At 38.3% G+C, this 19122-nt stretch overlaps 2 protein-coding genes across 6 annotated transcripts in view; one reads left to right on the forward strand and one right to left on the reverse strand.

Annotated features, from left to right (window-relative positions):
• Nucleotide 1: 1 nt before the first annotated feature.
• On the reverse strand, nt 2-1366 carry LOC121634921 (cytochrome c oxidase assembly factor 6 homolog). The gene is made up of 3 exons (XM_041977883.1): nt 1036-1366; nt 774-929; nt 2-642 (listed from the first exon to the last, which is right to left on the reverse strand). Exons 2-3 carry the CDS (start codon nt 915-917, stop codon nt 544-546), a joined length of 243 nt encoding a protein of 80 aa, XP_041833817.1. The 5' UTR covers nt 918-929; nt 1036-1366; the 3' UTR covers nt 2-543.
• A 7801-nt stretch (nt 1367-9167) lies between these two features.
• The window catches only part of ptprz1b (protein tyrosine phosphatase receptor type Z1b), a 64350-nt gene continuing 54395 nt past the window's right edge, over nt 9168-19122 (forward strand). For 4 of the 5 annotated variants that reach the window (XM_041977887.1, XM_041977890.1, XM_041977889.1 and 1 more), the window contains exon 1: nt 9169-9445. In XM_041977887.1, coding sequence (XP_041833821.1) covers nt 9382-9445 — 64 coding nt within the window. In that variant the 5' untranslated portion in view covers nt 9169-9381. Of the gene's footprint in view, nt 9446-19122 lie in introns of all 5 variants that reach the window. The other variant, XM_041977888.1, reaches the window with a different exon arrangement.

Here is a 19122-nt window from a genome sequence, read left to right on the forward strand (position 1 = left end):
CTCAGTTGATTTGATTTATTTGCAAACGCAAGATACTCCAGTTTCAGATTTTTCAATATACGCGAGTCATGATCAAGACTCGAGACTGTTCTGAATGCAAAAACACAAATTGCAGATAAGGGTAGAACACAGAGATGGGTGTTTTGGTGACAAAGCTGGCAATGCCTTCATTAGAAACAATCACAGCGATACTGTACACAGATCCAGTGTGTGTCTGGGTGAAAGTGCAGAACCTCATGTTGCCTACAGGTGAAATCCACAGGATTTGAAAACATGTAAGACCAGCTGAGTTAGACAGAAGAGCTTAGATCATTTTTAAGTATTGCTGAGCTTAAATAATTTTTTAAATAGATCCCTTGTACTGCTGTTTGGATTCCCTAAAGCAGCACTTGGATGCCAAATAAAATAAACAACAGTAAAGGCAAAGGGGGGGTATTCCATTCATAATAAAACTCATAACAGCTCTCCCAGTCTTTCACCTCAGTCAAAGGTGTGAATATGGTCAAATGTCAGTCAGTCTACAGCTTTCATGCTGGGCTGTGGTTACGAGTTCTCTCGAGGACCTTCAGCAGGTGAGAAACCTTCTGTCTGAATCTTCTCCTTGTATTTCAGGAAGTGTCTCCTTTTGGTGAAGTATTTCACCTTAAAAGGAAGATACATCAAAACAGATTAAGAATCAGCAATCCTGTTACGATTAAGATTTATATCCAAATGTCTTCAATGCATCCATTTTTCTTTAACCCTTTAAAACATGGTCCAAATAGTTTGCTTACCCACTGAGCAGGGCAGTTGGCTTCAAACTGACTCTGGAAGTTCTGGCAGGATTCAACTTTGTCGTTGTTGTCATCTAAACATTTCCAGAGGATGTCCCTGGCGTCCCAACAGGCCTTTCTTTCAGCAGAGTTTGGAGCTGCCATCTGTGCTTGCCTCTTCAAGGGATTTTATGATGGAAAATAAAAGGTCAGGTTAGTCACAAAACTGCTGTAGCTGCTAGTGAAGGATGGGTAAATCGTCTGCAAACATGATTATACACACCTAGTGTCGCGAAAGGCCAATATCTCGGCAGTACTGAACTGAAATGGATTATATTAAAATCCAATGTGCAGTTCTTACTGAATAAATAAGGCAAGCAAGCAGCGCCTGTCAGTCAGAGTTTGCTTGTATTAAAACTTTACAGCCACGCACTGAACGAAACGACAAAACCTGCCGGTAGTCACAGTTGTTCCGATAACTTCTCCTGTTTGCTGTTGTCACTCCATAAAACAGGAAAAGTCAACATACATTTCTCATAAAACTACAAGTACAACACTTTCGTAACGTATCTAGGAACGCAATGAAGGACGAGCACAGCAGCGGCACTTCCTTGTCGCTTTGTGATGACGTCGGAGCGTAACTGACCAATGGTACCACCTGGGGGCGGTGTTGGAAAAGAAAAGATTAAAATAAAATAAAATAAAATAAAATTAAATTAAATTAAATTAAATTAAATTAAATTAAATTAAATTAAATTAAATTAAATTAAATTAAATTAAATTAAAAACAGGATTGTACTTTGAAAATGTAAACAAGTAAGTTAAAGAAAATGTTAATGTTAAAGAAAATTAACACATGACAATCAAGAAAAGTGTTGTCCAGCTTAAATATATGACTTTCCTTTCAAATTATCTGTAAAATCTTCCTGTAGGGAAACAACTAGTGATTTAAAAATGTATAACTTTTTATTCCTCCCTAAGCACTTTCGTCTTTATGGAAATTAGTCTCACTAATGTCTTATTCATTTTTGTGGTTTAAATATCTAGTTTTCCTCAATGTGTCTGCTAATCAATCATATAGAAATTCCGAGAACATATTTAACAAAGTGGCTCCTTGTGTAGAGGATGAAAATTAATGAAACATTTTCATGTTTATGCAACTTGATTTTAACTTATAAGAAAACAGATGATTATTTACTCAAACAAACGTTTGCAGTTGATACTAATCCAAAAAAGTGGTATAGTTAGACATATATCACAATTTTGCCAAAATATGATTTAGGCACAATTTATTATATGAGGCTAACAATATAAAAAACTTAAACTAGTTATTTACCATTACAGTTTACCTATGTTTTTCATATTTTAACTTCTCATTCAGCAAGTTGTTTTATTTTAAAATAAATCCAGCAAACATGGATCATTCAGCATAAAATCTGGTTGTTCATTGTAATAGCAGCTGAAAAAAAATCTTCCTCTACACTATGCATTATTTGACATCATGGCTTCTGGGGGTCCCAAGAGCCACAAAAATAAATAAAGAAGTAAAAACTCACACAGTCAAGTTTTTACATGTGTGCATGGCATTGCAGTGTGTGAAAGCAGAATGTAGGTTGTTGATTAACTCTCTTTTGCTCCCTCCTTCCAACACTGTGATTGAGAGTAACCCTGCTAGTTGCCATGGCACCCAGCAGCAATCCATTTCTCTTCATGTTGCTTGTGCGGACTCGAGGGAATAAAAAAAAAACACAAGCACCCTGATGCAGAGCTGAGGTGCTCACCCTCTTCTCAGGAAAGTCAGTGTTTGTTGCCCTCTGTATGTGTGTGTGTGACTTGAGTGTTTCTGTAGCTGCTGCAGAGACAGGACTCTATTTGCAATTTATGTCACTCACTATTTACTGACCTTGATTAAAAGCTGATTTTCTCAAGTGTGAGTGTGTTTGCATATAAGCCAACTCAACAGAACTTTAAAACTAAAGTTTGAATAACTACATTCATAAATATATTTTGAGAATTTCTGTAACTGCTATGAAAAAAAGACAAGTCATCACAATAATTTCTTAAAGAGATGGCACCAGAGGATAAACGAGGAACAAATATTGAGACTAAATAAAAACAAATAAAATAAATTAGTTGAGATTTTCTTCCCATTTTACAGCAACATATGATTGCATGTTTACAAGCAGTGCTGATTAGAATGAAAGGATACTGTTAAATATAATTGTTCACTAGGAGAGACAGCAACTGAAGGGTACTGATTACCAGGGTACTGACGTCATGCCTCATCCTAACCAGCAGAAAGCATCTTCAACCAGCCACTTGAGCTGCACATGTACAGGATAACAATTTGTCATAGGTATTAGTGAGGTTTGAAAAGAAAAAGCAAGGTATGGACTGCACAAGATCTCTGATGGTGTCAAAGATGCTAATGCAGCCTCTAATAGCCGCTGATATTCATACATAGGGAAAGAAAAAACTTTCATTAGAATTCAATATTTTTATCTTTTAAAACAAACTAGTTAGGTAGCTTATCCAGGGTCTTGCAATGCAATAAAAAGCTCTTAAACATACATTTAATCTTCAGCAGCAGCCAAACAACCTGAAAGGGTCTTGTAATTAGAGAGGACTAAAAGCATGAGGAGGGTCAGTAAGATTGCAGCAATATAATGGATTATATGCTCACAGCTGTCATTACACATCATTGTCACAAATTAAAATAAAAGGTGACATGTCAGCGACAGAACTGCTTTTGTAATTCTTACCGGACTGTCTTTTGTTTGAGCACCACTGAAGTCATCTTATGCTTGCATTAAGTCAGTGTCAGTTCAACCTGGATGACAAGATTGTGGCCCGTATGGCATAAAGCTAATAATATATACAAATGACCTTTTATGCAAAATACTTTGATTTAGTGTGGATGCTTGTCTTTTATTTCTTTTTTTTTAAGCAAATGCATCTTAATGTTTTCCAGCTGTATTCATCTCACTGCAACAAAAGTCTGCTCTACATAAACATTTATCTACAACAGTAAGTAATGCCGCTTCCTGACATGAAGAACTAAGTAGAGGAAAATTTGTTTAAATATCAAATCATTCTTTGGGAGAAAGATGGAGTCAGGCCCACAGTGTCACAGTTTTTTAAGCCCTATCTGGCCTTGTGCCTCAGTGTGAGACTTTTAAACTCCTAATTAACCTCTTCTTAAGCAGGCCTATTTTTTCTGCCTCCTGTCCAAAATGACACACCCAAAATAATTTAAGCATATTTTCACCACTACTAGGGCTATATGTAAAATGTTGGTCTCAAAAGAAAGTGTGAAATTACTACAAAAGTGCCAGAAACAAACATATTACTTTATCTGAGTAAATACACCTGGAACACAGTAGAAAATGTGGCAGGTTATCTCTTCATAAAAGAATACCACATCACTCTTTGCTTGCTAACTACATATTGCTGACTTCATATACAAAGATGTCTGATAAGGAGCGCTGTAGAAATGGCTGCTCCGTCAGTATGCCTGTTCTGTTGGATGGGTTGTACTGAAAACATGAATTTCCCTGCAAAGGGATTAATAAAGTATTTTTCATTCATTTCATTTTCATATAGACATCTTTGTATTCAGCAGTCTCTGTTTGCATATGGCACCTTTTTTCTGCAGTTTTCTTGAAATGGAGAAATTAGCAGAAGCTCTAAAGTGGACAGTGCTGTTCTCATATTTTTGTTACATGCCTGTGTTTAGTTTGGATGCACATATCTGTACTGCACACATCTCATGCTGCCCCTGCACAGGGGGCTCTTCGGAAGAAGAGGTTAAGGTCTTCTGGCCTGGTTAAAATTCCTTTAGAAACCTGTTTATCTCTCGTTGCAGCTCAAAGTGTCTCTAGATATATCATAAGATCTATCCAATCATCCAGATAGTTTTGGGTTGGACCCACTCAGATCTGCTTTAATTCTTTATGGCATAGATTCAACAACATTTTTGGAATCATTCTTCAGAGATTTTGCTCTATGTTGATATGACAGCATCACACACTTGTTGCAGATTTGTCTGCTATACATCCATGATGAGAATCTCCTTTTCACCACATCCCAAAGCTGCTCTATTGGATTAAGATCTGGTGACTGTGGAGGCCAGTGGAGGATAGTGAACTCATTGTCACATTCAAGAAACCTGTTTGAGATAATTTTGGTTGGTGAGCTGACAAGAGTGGGATCTGGTGTGGTATGCTTATTTAAGGCTGGACATGTTGCACATTCAGAGACGGTATTTTGCATAACTTGGTTGTAACCAGTGGTTATTTGATTTACTATTACTTTTTATCATCTCCAACCTGTCTGCCCATTCGCCTCTGACCTCTGACATTAACAAGACATTTTAGTTCAGACAACTGCTGCTCACAGGATATTTTCTCTTTTTCTGTGTGTCCTGCTTTGTTTATTTCAGGTTAGGCTTTCTGTTTTGTTTTAAGGTTTGTTCTGTTTGTTCTGTGTCTGTTGGGACAGTCTTGGTTCTTGCTTTTGAAGATCTCAGTTTTGGGTTTAGTTTATATTTGAGTCCTGTCTATGTTTTTGGTTTCCTTTCTCAAGATTTTTTCATAAAGTCTACATTTGTCCATGAGCCTGCATTTGGGTCTTCTTCATTCCACAACATTGTGACAGTTTGCCTAACCTTAACCATCTGTCCACAGGAGAGGTTACAGGGGGGCTGGAGCCTATTGCAGCTGCCATTGAATGAGAGGTGAACACCTTACTTGTCCATCACTAATACAAATAACCATGCACGCTCAAAGGGTTAATTAAAAAAACATGCAAACTCCTCACATAGAAAAATCTTAACCAAGATTAAAACCAGGAAACATCTTGTTGGGGAGTGACAGCACTAACCACCTTACCATTGAGTAATCTTAACAAGTAGTTTGAATTTATAATAAAGTAAATCACCAAAACAGAAGAGAAAAATGTCTGTTTTGAGGTTGGACTAAAACATGAGTCCTTTTAATGGGACTCTACCTTTTTCCCCTCTGACCTCATTACACAGACCACCATGTTTCTCATTGATAAACCACTGCTACTGCATGTCATCTACAAAAAAAAAAAAAAAAAAAAAGAAAACTGGCCATGTGCCTCTGTAGTGGTTCCTTGTGCATCAAAAAGCAATGATAAATGGTTAACTTAAGTATTAAAAACCAAGGTAAAGGGCTGAACCGGGAATATATGTGATATTTATTTGGAATGAGATTGGCTGCAACAAGTCTGTTTAATCAGTACAAACAGTAGAAGTAGAACAAAAAATGTTTTTTGTGTAAAAAGGGAGTGAAAACAGCTTTAAAAACTTGAGGATGCATCTTTATCTCAAAGAGAAACATTAAATTAAGTGGTTGATAATTGTGGACACATAGGTACTTATGTCTCTAGAAGTTAAAGATATTGTACTTTTTCATGTCAATACGTCCACATAAGCATTAATTAGCACATAGATCTACATTGCTCCATAGCAAGCATTGACCATCTCTCCAACACTAATCGACCAGTGTTTGTCTGCCCTGTGGTGTCCAGGATAATGACCTCCAGCTGCTACCACTGGGAGTCAATATTGTCATCAGCTTGGAAAAGGCAACCACTGTCATGGCAACCAATGTTTAGATCCACAACCCATACATATGCATTTAAACATTTGCACAAAATTAAAATTATAGACAGAAAAGAATGACAGGCCTTGACGGTAAAGCTGTCAAGCGTATAAAACCTCAAACCAATTCAAATCTCAAACGCTTCCCTGCAGGTAACCTGAATGAAAAAGGTTAAGTTATTGACCATGTTCCAGTCACGGTGTGAATGCACAGCCAGAGAGAGGAAAGAGAGTTCAAACACATAATCCATAGCTGCCTGTGTGCAATGAAATCAGAATCAGCTTTTCACGGCAACGGATGTGAGAAAGCTCCGGATGTTTAGCAGCAGCCATCAGAGCGCTTTGATTGCTCAACACAAAAGTTGTGCTTGTGTAGCTGTCACTGCAGACGTGACACCATCCTTCATACATGATCACAAATGCAAAATGTCTATGAAAATGTTTGCATGGTTTCCAGACTTTTTTTTTTTTTTTTTTAAAGGCCCTCTTTTCTATCTATTTCTGTCTGCACACAGATTGTTTATGCAATCAACAGGTTCTCCCACAAACACGCATTCACAGTCCGGCTTATATCCCGGAAGCAGAGAGGGCAGAAAGGATATTGTAACAAGCATCCGCAAAAATGTTGGTCCAACAAGTGAGACAAGGCTCCTGGATGAATTAAAGAGGATTATCTCTCCTAATGTATGCTAATTAATGCACACTGAGTAAAGAGTGCTGCATTTCATTGTGTGGCTGAAGCCTGCCTCACACACACTCACACACACAAACATCTACAAGCCTCCGCTGTTACATCAATGAAGCCTGTTGCTTGTGGAGCTGCGCTGATTCTTTCTCACACAAGCACACTTACACACAGACGTACCTCACAGTGTTGATCATGGGAAACCTGTAGTCCAACACACATAAACACACACACACACACTAATTCTGCCATTGAACAATCCTGGCTCAAATGGATGCATTTTCAAACTGTATTAGGTAATACTGTTTTATTGTTGCATATTTGTGCAAAATTCTTGAGCCGCTCTTTGTTTCTTTATATATTGCTGTGAAAATTAAACATAAGGGATCAATGCAAATGTGCAAACTGAATTGTAAATACAGCAAATGATGGAAAAACAGGGTTTATACAAACTGAACAAGCTTAAAAGTCAATGTTTGGTATGGGCATCTTTATCCTTCAACGCAGTCTGAATCTTTTCAGACAAGTTTTCTTGTAATTTCTTTAAGTAGTCTTCATGAATAGTTGTCAGACTTGCTGAAGAACGTTTAAAAGATTTTCTTTGGATGTTGTTGCATTCTCTGTCAAGATTATCCCACACTGCTTCAATAACATTAAGATGGTGGCTTTAAAGAGGCCAATCTATGACTGACTGCATTAAGAATTATTATCTTGCTGAAAAATGAAGCTGATTACCAATGAAATGGCTTTCAAATGGTAACACACAGGGGTTCAAAATCTGAAGGTACACTGCTGCATTCAGACTTACATGTATTGTAAAAAGATTTCCAAGTCCACCTGCTGGAATGCCTCATCCTGCTGGAGACACTCATAGTTCATCCTTTCTTCTCACTTTCTCTTTACTTATTGACAATAACAGTTGTTTAGCTTGGATTTGATTTTCAATCCAGTTCTTGTGTCATTTGGCAAACTTTTACTTTTTCTCCCTGTTTGCTTTCCTTAAAAATTACTTGACAGTCACCCTTCAAGTCACCATTTCTGAGCAGGCTTCAGTGATCTGTAGATGGTTCAAATGAAAGTCCAGATGCATCTTCCAGGCCATGTGTCGAGTTTTTGCTGTAGATAGGCCTAGTTTTTATTTTATTTTATTTTTTATTTTTTTATGTTCTCTGCTCTACTTGTCCAGTTTACTCATTCTTTTGCTCAGTTTCCAGCCAATAGAAATTTGGGTTTTACCTTTTTGGTGCAAAAAAACTATTTTATGTCTGTCAAATTGTATTATCAGTGTTTTTTGGATGCAAAATAAATAAATAAATAAACATGAAAATGGGGGGACAAAAAAATACTTTATTGACAGCAGTCTAAAGATACTATTTAATATTGGTTCTTTTGTTTAAGTGGTGTATTATGTCACTTTCAAAAAGCCTGGAAAACTATTACTCAAGACTACTTTAATGAATTTTAAGGAAGGCTGGCAGGTTGGGAGCAAAATATAAAAAGGTAAAGGGTGGCTCAAGACTTTTTCACAGTACTGACGGCTGTTCCAGTGAAACCTGTTGTCTGGTATTCACTTGTAAGATATTTAAATCCGTTTTCTTGTCTTTTCTGTCATCAATGCCATTATACTTTACCTGCCCTTAACAAACAAACAAACAAAAATAATTATAAGGTCTTAATTATTTCCCATCAAGTACTTCTTGTGTTTAAAATTCAAACACAGTACCTGAAGTGAGATGATCACCATAACACACGATGGGATAAAAATATCATAAAAAGAGAAAAGTATAGTGCCAAATTAATCTGTCACTATGCAATATTCAGTTTTCAGAATATTCTTTCAGAATATATAATATTGCTTTAAACATGATGCCAAGCTCATAATCAACTAAATGTGTGACAGAGTAAAATAAGGGCCACAGTGGGTTACAGCTGCTACCCAGCTGATAAGAACCAGTAAATCCCCGCAGATACACACCGCGTCCCTGTAGTAATATCATAGGAATATTATAGGAGGATACAGTGATTTCCATTAGAGGCAGTGGGCGGCGCGCGCACAATCGGTCTGGGATTTACGTGAGTGCGCGTCCGTATCACAACCAACCAACCAGCAAGCGAGCCCGCTCTCCTCAAACCAAACCCAGCCGAACCAAGCCAAGCCAAGCCAGTCCGCGCTGAGTCCAGATCCCTGCTGTCCCACTCAGAGGCAGGACGGCCACGCGGGACCATGACCTCTTAGCGCTGTTTTACGCACCGACTTGTGATCCATCCTTCATAGACCCACATTCTGCCTCTTTACGTTTAATTCCTTCGCCGACACCATGGACTTCACACTTCCGAGGAGCGATATTTTCATCCTCCAGTTGCTCCTTTTAAGCCAAATAGGTAAGAAAGTGGATTTTATACATTTTTTAAATGACTGGCGGCTGACATGATGCCGAACAGAAGCTTTGAACGCTAATGAGATTGAGCGCTGCGCCTGTTAGAGCTCCCCCCTAACACACAGCTCACTTTGAATCTGCGTTTCAGAACCTGTAATTGGCGGCATTTTAAATTATGATGATAAAAATGTGGGATTCAGACACAGAAATGTGGTCCAAAAGTGCACGACTGTCGGCGGATATATATATATATATATATATATATATATATATATATATATATTTATCTACTCCAGTTTAGTTTGCAGGGAGTCATCTGGGATCATACAGGGTCTCTCCGATCAAGCTTCTGCTTTTCCAAACACAAACTGAATCATGACTGAAACGTGATGCTGTGCAGAGGAACCATGTGCTTTGTATTTGGGTTTGGACTTATTTGATAAAGTCTGTGTTGTTTTCAGTTACAAATCATGAAAAAGGTGGTTGTCTCAGTAAGTGTTTGAAGCAACTGCTCTATATCTACTTAGAATTTTCTGGAATAACTTAAATAAATTTCTTACAGATTATATAAGTTGCTTTTTTTTTTTTTTGCCCCACCAGCATAACTTTGTGATGCTCTGGTAAAAGTCAAAAAAGGGCTGGGCAGATATGCAAAGAAAACCATCATAATATCTTTGTGTTAATTTAGATTTTTTAAAAAAGGAAGAGAAATGGGGGACATATCAGTAGCAGAATGAATTATCACTTCAAGCTGAACCAAAACCAGACCAGTATCAGGTCTGTCAGTTTCAGGTTTTTCGTTTGCATTTCTTACAGAAACCTTATGGAACGTTTGAAGTTGAATGCACACAACTGCTCCAGATTTGCTAGACTAGAAGATTAGTGGAAGGATTCATTTCCAGTTTTTTCTCACTCATCATGTCAAATTCTGATCATGAAATGTGAGTTTATAGTAGCATCTGTCAGATGGAGAAGTGGTCAGTTAAGTACATTGACTTGATTTTACTGGCCGCTAAATATCTAGAAACAAAAATACAGAAATCTCAAAGCTGCTGTCTGAGAAAGATTTAAAGATTTTTGTCTATTAACACGTTTTTCGTGTAGTATTTATACAAGCCTTTAGAAAGAATGAAGCAAAGAGAGACCTTTTTAAAGCCTCTTGAAAAAACCAGTTTGTCTGCTTCTATTCAAATTCAGTTAAACTTTGTTTCCTAACTTCACCCTTTGAGAATCCAAAGAGCATCTAACTTGTCTAGCCTTCATTTTTAACGAGGTTATCCCACTTATTTAGTCATTTCTTCCAAACTCCAGCAGATAAAGCTCACAACGTTCCACTTTTGGAGCTGAGATCAGAGGTTTTCGAACATGCTCATGTCCCAGACTAACTCCTGCTTGCCCCTGTCATTTGATGAGATTGTGTGTGATCAGATTAACTCGGATCAATCCGAGACTTTTTTCTTTCTTTCTTTTTTTTTTTAACTAGATGAATTCCATCATTGTACAGAAATAAGCAAGTGGAGATTAGATGGGGTGAGTGGGTGCAGCTTCGCTTTTGATTGGTTGATTCGGATGGTAGCAGAGTGATGGCTGCAGATTAAGTTTCAGAAAATGAAGCATTGCATTTCTCATAAATTCCACTGGTCTTTAACTCCCTCCTCCACCTGCTGTCACCAGAGAAAAAAAGATGTTTTTTAATTAACTGAAGGCTTTTGAAATTAAACAATATCCAGAGCTCAGAGTTATGGTCACTCTCCTCTCCTGTTAATCTCTATTTACAGTAAGGACCAGCAAGCATTAGTCTCTAGGTGAAACATTTACATTCTAATCTTTATGAGAAAGTTTACTAAAGTAGTGAAAGGAATATAATTTCCGCTAGAGAAAGTAAACACCACCATTCGGCCATCTGTCTCACAATATGCCTGGACAGCATTTAGCCTCTTTCTCACACTCTCCCGTGCAAACGCACATACAAATCCATGTGATGTTGTGGTTGTTCTCATCCTGGTCTTGTTTTTTTCAGTCTGCTCTGCCAGTGAACATGGCCTTCCTCACCGAGCCATATGCTTTTCAGCATGGTTCCTACTATAAGCTGTTGGTCTCAGTGGTTATCACGTTGCCTGTCATTCTGCATGTTCAGTTCAGCAGGAAAGCAGGGATATGGCTTCTGTTTAGCTTTGTGTATATGAAAAGGCAAGCGCTGGATACTTGGAGCTATGTCATACTTAGAAACTTGCTGGTTAGAGATTTCGGACTAAACTAATTTATCACAGTGTGGTTGTTGTATCTGCTGTTTTCTTCCATTTTCACCTTATTCCAACCAACTTTCAGTATCCATGTACTTCATGTATATTAGCTCAGAAATGGTGCTGTGGTTGGAATTGAAGTGATATAAAAACAGCCTGCATGCACTGATCATTGTGCGCATAGATTGTGTGTAGTCTAATCTCATTTTACCAACCACCCCTCAATGATCAAACCACAGTAATGATCAGATAAACGATACAAGTCCTCTTTTCTGTTTCCCTGAGAAAAATGTCATATTTAATGTGTTGTGTTTAACGTGACCCCAGGGATCATATTTTCTGTTGTGAGCTGCCATCTGGTGACACGGTGCTCTCTGAGCGCTTGAACCAGAGGGGTTTTGTCCGGTGACATAACAGGACGCCTGATGATGTAATGATAATTGGCTACAGAATATTGGCAAACATAACGGGCTTAGTGTTTAAACCCATGAATAATATGAATGGATGAGCAATAATATACCAGGGCTCCAGACTAACTTAAATTTTTAGGAGCGCAAACAGAAAATTTAGGGCCGCAAACTGAAATCGCCTTGCAAAGCAAACATTCACGTTTCCTCTCATTTTCACTGTATTAGTGATAAATACTTGAACAATAAATTCAGAAATTACAATGTTTAAAATTCACATTTTATTGTGCAGCAGTTGACATAAAAAACAACAACAAAAAAACATCTTACTGGTCGCACTAATACAAAACAAGTAGACATAGAACTTGTCAAATCAAATCAGATTTGATGATTTGATTTGATTTTCACTTCGTAGTTGAAGCAGAACAGCAATTTTGTCACCATCATCCCCCATAGGGCATATATGACTGGTCCATGTAGTTCCTGGCAATAAACAGCTTCAGGGACTGATGCTCCTCTTCAGCCACTGTTCCCACTCCTCAGTAAGAAAAGTAGCTATTGGCTGTTCTAAAAGTCGCTAATTAGCATAATCAGCTTAGTACATATAGTTGTACTATTTAAAATGTACCATCAGAAGACCCAAAACTATTGTTAAATCACAAATTGCATTTCATATCTCACCTGAAATGACCACAGCCACTATTGCATCACATCTCCTGCCTGCCACCTTGTAGACACACCCAAGAAGTAGGGTAACCCCACCCTTCAGAGCTACATAGTCCTTTTTGTCTTCAAAACCACTGCCACCTGAACAACAAAGCTGCTCTAAGTTGAGAGGTGGGAACTGTAATCTATATTTCCTTTCTCTTTTGAATGTTTGATGGTGATGATTGATTTGTTTGTGTTGTATATCTACACACTGTTGTATGCTTTTCCCTGAAGACAATGGGAAAGTCGGGACAGTGGATGCCTTAATGATGCAGGTTGTCACTTTATTTTTTAAACATTTTCTAGCAGTTCAAGCAACCGGTATATTGTGAATTTGTACACTACGATGCTTTTGTATGGGACAGTTTAAATGAAATGGATGCATAAAAAATGGCCTGTGCTGTATATAACATGCTAAAGGGAACAACTGATTCTTCAGCTCTCATATTCAGTTTTACAACTGTATGACCAGCCCAGTTTCATCAAAATTTGTGTAATTAGTACATTTGTCCACTTTCACAATCACAATCCATGAGAAGGAATCATGTGGGAGGATCTTGAGCATCCTTCCTTTGAAGTGTCTGTAGCCAAGTAAACACTAGGATGTTGTGAAAGCCAGACGTTATTACATAAGAATATGAACGGAGACTTAGGGAGTCGACATGCGGACAAGAGATTTCATCTGTGTGTGGAGCAAAATAAGAAAAATGTAGCAATTTCGGTACAGTTTATGAGCAATATTTTACCCTGTGGACCAATGTAGGTATTTGGTGATCTGTCATGAGATTGGGTTTGTTTGGCTGCTTTAACATGCAGGCATTAGTTTAACAGCCTTTTATCTTGTGGAGGGGCTGCATGTGGAAATGCATGTTGCTGGTATTTGTGTCAACCAGCTTTTAAAAAGAAAAAAAAGGACTAGGAATTCATCAGATAATCCTCTAGCAAGTAAGTGTGCATACTGATTAGACTTCTTCACACTCTTTTCTTCTAGAAAGGATGTTGAGCACAGAAAAAGGGAATATTTTTTCATTATATGCCCCCTTTTACAATAACATGTTAATGTCCCACAGTAACCTTAACTTGATTATAATACTTACCCCAAATCTTGTTCTAATCCCTTCCAAAATAAAGCTGTCTTGACCAGTGGAGACATCTATTTGTTCCCATGGAACAACATGAGCTTCCCAAATTTGTTGTCATTTCCCAAAACTGTCAGATATACATGCAGTCTGATGGAGTTAAGGTCATAAATCATCCAAAAAGGGGGGAGGAGGGGCTTACTTGGCAGAAATAAATGTTGTTAGAAAGATTTTCCTAAGCCTTCTTAACCATCTAATTTTTAGCAGGACAAATATAATCTTTATTTTTATTATTATTTTAGCAATATATTGAGGGAAAATGTTATTGTTTACCACTATAGTTTAATTTTCTTGCATAATAGAAATATTTATGATTTTGTATGATGAAGAAAAAATTCTTTGTTGAATATGATAGAAGTAGGATTATCATCCTCTGGTAATTACCACAGAGTTGCATAGCTAAGATCCACAGATGTTATATTAAATAATTGATTGTCTACTTTCTACTTTGGTAATTTGTCTGTCTACCCTCTGTCTCTCCTTCTCTCTTTACTAGTTTTTCATCTAGCCTCCCCATCTAAGGCATTATATTCATAAGAGTCCTCATTCTCTAATCCACTTAGCTGGAGTCTGCGTCTTCCATGGCAGCATACGGTCACGGTTCATTTGGAGCTGTTCTGTGCCATGAGGACAGCTGGATCGCTTTGATGCTGAGCAGCCTGGACAGTAAACTCAGCTCAGTGAAACATTTATGTCACTCAAAACTTTCCTCTGTGTTTACTGTGGTTGCTCTTGTCAGCAGTGATTGGAAGCAGTAAAATGTCCCAAAGGGAAAATTGAGGTATGGCTGATGCTCTCTTGTCAAATAGAAAACACTCAAACAACATACTGATAATGTACTATGAAGATTTTTCCACCAAAGTGTTTATAGAGGTGGTTTGTTGGCTTATAAATGCCCATTAGTGTCCTGCAGGTTTTATATGCTACCCTGCTGCAACACCTGATTTAAATTGAGCGAATCCAACAGCTTGTTGTTAGGTTCTGCACAATAGCCTATTAGTTTGAGTCAGGTGTGTCCTAAAACATGTTGGACATTGACCCTCATGGATTGAGGTTGAATAGTCCTTTTCTATAATAAAGACTGGTACAGAGCCTTCTGTCAGTCTTCTGCTTACTTTTTATGCATTATTTGGTCTGTTTTTAGATTTTTGGGGAGGTGTACCCCAGCACAGCAAACAGAGCAGTTCTACCAGAAACCACGGGGTGTGTTGCGTGCGATCAGTGAAAGGAACAAAGAAAAAGAAGCCACAATGCATTGATGTTTGACCACTGCCCTCTACTGCGCTGCCTCTTTCTCTTTCATCTCTTTCTGATAATAAAACATTATCATGATCTCCACTGTTGCTTTTGTTTGAAACTGAGGTCAGAACTTGGAGGCGAACTCTGAACTCTGCACTGTCCTCTAGTGGATGTATTGGCTAACAACAGTGCCGATGTAAATGGTGCATGGAAATATGAGGGCAGTGACGTTTGAAATGGACACACCTATTTACGCACGTAAAGGGAGCTTTAATGGGCCTTATGAGGGAGCATCAAATGTGTATTGAAAGATACTAATTACACAGTCTAATAACATGGCTCTTTGGCTGTTGGAAATCATGCCAGTTCTTAACTAGAACACACTTTCCTTGATTAAAAATGTCCCCTCGTTTCAGTGGATGAAACATCTAGGTTGACTAGAACTGGATATCCGTCTTTCTTAGACCAGATTGTGCATAAGGATCCCAGTTTAGAACCCTCTATACGTCTGCATGTCATGCAATGTGGCTTAATAATGAATTATTTTAATGAGTAAATAAAGAAGTTTACCTCTCTAACACCATTAATAGAAATCAGATTTTACTGGATGGCGAATGTGGATAAATATGTCAGCTTTTTCTCGAACACGTGTATACAGCAGCTGTACTTCTTGGGTTTTTATCAGGAGCTTGGGTGACCAAAGTTGTATCGCTACAGTATTTTTATTCAAATGAATTCCAGCAAACACAGTTCATACGTAAAAGTATTTGGCTGATCCCGTGGGGAGAGATAAGATGTCATTTAAAAAAAGGATAATGGCAACAAATTCTCTGTGTTTTGCCTAGCAGGCATTTAAAGTGTGTTTCAGATATAAAGTCCTACAGAAAAAGAGAGAAAATAACTGTTGTTTTTCAGTCAGATCCAGAAGATTTTGTGAATGTCGGATTATTGATTCCAGAGAGTTACAGCAATGACTGGATGCTGCTCCACAATCCTCTACAATATGTGGGGAAGGTGTCCTGTTTAACCAGGCCAGCTTGCTTGGGGTAATGCATACTGAGTGGCTCATGACATTTTTCTCTTGTTTGGCATATGAGTCAGAATCACACTGCTTTTGTACAGCAAGCTTCTGTTCCTGCATCAGTGTTTAACTAGACATGTACCTTTACTTAATCTGTTCCAGCTACCATACAGTTTTGTTCCTTATTTGGGGAACTAAAACAAAAAAACACAACAAATTGAGTTTTATGAATTACAGCTGTGCAACAGCGAAGGTACAGAAAAGCTTTTGAGATTTTAAGGTTCAAGGTTTCTTTATTAATACCTGAGGCTTAGATTTGTTTTGCAGGAAGAATGGTAGCATTTGGCATTCCCTAACAAAACAGAAACATATATTGGACCTGACAGACAGGTACTTGATTGAGGGTCAAAAACAAAATGTACTTAGTGTTCCACTATTAATCAATATACCAGCAAGGATACGCAAAATGATCAAACACAATAAATAAGATCAATAAAATACAAGCAATCTATGGGATTAAAAAACTAGGACAAGAACATAGAATTTAAGAGTCTCTATGATAAATAGAGCTAAAAAAATAAATAGCACCTCTCGACAGCTTTTCCAACAAGGGTTCAGTTTAAGCAAACTTCAAAAGAGTTAAACTGTTCTGCTACTGTATTTTGTACATTAAGGGATTAAAGATGAAAGAAAGGAAATTCATTCAACATTTAAACAGAGCAAGCAGCTAGGCATAGCTAGCAGAAGATTTGTCTTAGAAAAGGATGATGGCAGGATACCAGAGAACAAAAGGTGAAAAGGAGAGGAACGGTGAAACCAAGTCACTGTGACCGATGCTCAAATGTTCAATCAACAAATGCCAATGCTCTCTCAGTGGTCTCTCCAGTCGAGAAAGTCTGTCTGAAGTTACAGCTCCCGACAATGGCCGTCTGTGTCTGTCTGTGCCCACTTACAAAAGCTGCTGTTGTGTTTTTTGAAGTGGCTGGCACCAAGGACGGAGGCAAGTGGAGAGAGAGAGAGAGAGAACCTTGCTAGTACTCAGCTTATCAGAGACTTGCGTGTAGACACTCTTTTAGGGCTGCTCCTCAGTAGATGGCTGGAAGTGAATCAGACTATGAACCTGCTTCTGATTAGCTCTTGTTACACTGGCTGCTCATGGAGTTATTTCACCCATATTGTGTTTTCAATATCCTGATGCAGAGCTTGATTAATCTTGTGAGGTGTGCCCACAATCTTGTGTCAGACACTTATAATTTCCTTGTTGCTTTGCATTGTTCTCCCTCTTACAGTCATGCTGTGGCTTAACTTTGCTAAATTTGCAAGACAAAAGTCCCGGACACTTCATTTTAAAGCTCTTTTTAGAATCTGTAGACCTACATCTGAGGTCTGATAGAACAGCTCACCGTTGTTTCCTGCCTGCTGCAGTGGCTTTGTGTTGTGCGATTGTATGATGATGTTAATGTGGGAAACTGCACTTAACAAGATTTTGGCACAGTTAATACTTAAGAATGAACTTTGCTCCAATATGGAAATCCTTATACGTCAGATTTCCCTCCTGCTGCCTGTAAGGGTGGTTCTTAGAGGACATCCTTAAGGGTTGCATTTAAGGGAATTAAGAAATAAGGTATTAGGTCAATTTAATTTGAGGATTTGTTGGATAGACTTGTGCTGCTCAAGCCTTTCTAACCTGCCCTTCTAAACAATGATGGATGAAGCAGCTCATGGAAAAATGCCAACTGAATTCTAGTGAATTCTACCGACCAATTGTCAAATTCGACTTTTTTTTGCTTGGTATTTTTGTCCTCAGGGGGTCTGACTCACTGTATTAAACTCAGTATGCAAGTTGGACAGAGCCACTTTGCTCAGTTCTTCTTGGATTAAAGTGTTTATGAACTGAAAGACAAACAGACATGAAAGACATAAAAAACTCCTCTTACTGAAGTGCACCATAATTTTGTTGCAGGGCTGTCCTCCTATAAGCTGCAGAGAAACCATTATTTTGTGGTGGCGCTGAAGTTTAGTAGAACCCAAAACTGAATGGTTTGATGAAAGAAGCTTGACAGAATTCAGGGAAGTTAACTGGATCTCAGCTCAGCATAAATGGTCTTTTCCCTGTGAGAAACGCGGGTGTGACCAATCAATAGCTTGAAAGTTGATTAAACCTCCACCTCCAACTAGCAGACCCCCTTTTCAGAAGACAAACAAGTTAGCGAGTGTATACATGTTTCTTTGTGTTATTATCCTGGGGTGTGTATGTGTCTGTGTGTGTTTGCAGTCGGACACAAAAAGTGAGAAACTGAGGGCGTGACCCTGCTCTGAAAAACAGAGAAGAGATGGGATGGTTATGTATCCATGGCGATAGAAAGAGTGGGAGCAGGAAGCTGACAGGAAGTCAGGGTGTTCCACACGCCATTGGGGGGCTCCTCTGTTGTCATGACGCTGCGAGCTGTTGTCATGGAAACTCAGCTGGTTCAGGCTGAATTCTAATAGAAAGCTCGTTGAATAGATTCCTCAATGAATCGGTGTCATCCGCCACCTTAACACAATATGCAAGTTTAAAAATGTTTATATATTAAGACCTGTAAATGAGCAGCATTCTTCTTCCTTTGCGGTTTTGTTTCTATTTCCGTTTTCTTCTACGGCTAAAAACATTGAACTTTCACTTTGGTGAGAGGGAAACTTTTTTTTTTTTATTACCAGGAGCTTATGTATGTGTTAGCAGCCCTGCTCCACTGAACCACTACAGGATTACTAATCACGCATGCGCACAAATACACACACACACACACTGACACACTAAGTATTTTCTCAATTTCTGCCAAGCAGATGGAAATGGTACATCTCACTGCCCTAACTAGGCAGGCAGATTAGTAGGCCACACTCACAAGCACACGCACATTGACACAGTTCCCTCACAACTGAGG

This window comes from Melanotaenia boesemani, chromosome 23 (assembly GCF_017639745.1).
Source record: "Melanotaenia boesemani isolate fMelBoe1 chromosome 23, fMelBoe1.pri, whole genome shotgun sequence".
Lineage (NCBI taxonomy): Eukaryota > Metazoa > Chordata > Actinopteri > Atheriniformes > Melanotaeniidae > Melanotaenia > Melanotaenia boesemani.

Excerpts from the sequence above, each read along its gene's own strand:
- LOC121634921 (XM_041977883.1), bottom strand. The coding sequence starts at position 917 with ATGGCAGCTCCAAACTCTGCTGAAAGAAAGGCCTGTTGGGACGCCAGG. Across the intron at positions 643-773 it reads CCAACTGCCCTGCTCAGTGG|GTGAAATACTTCACCAAAAG; the intron begins GTAAGCAAACTA and ends CTTCCTTTTAAG.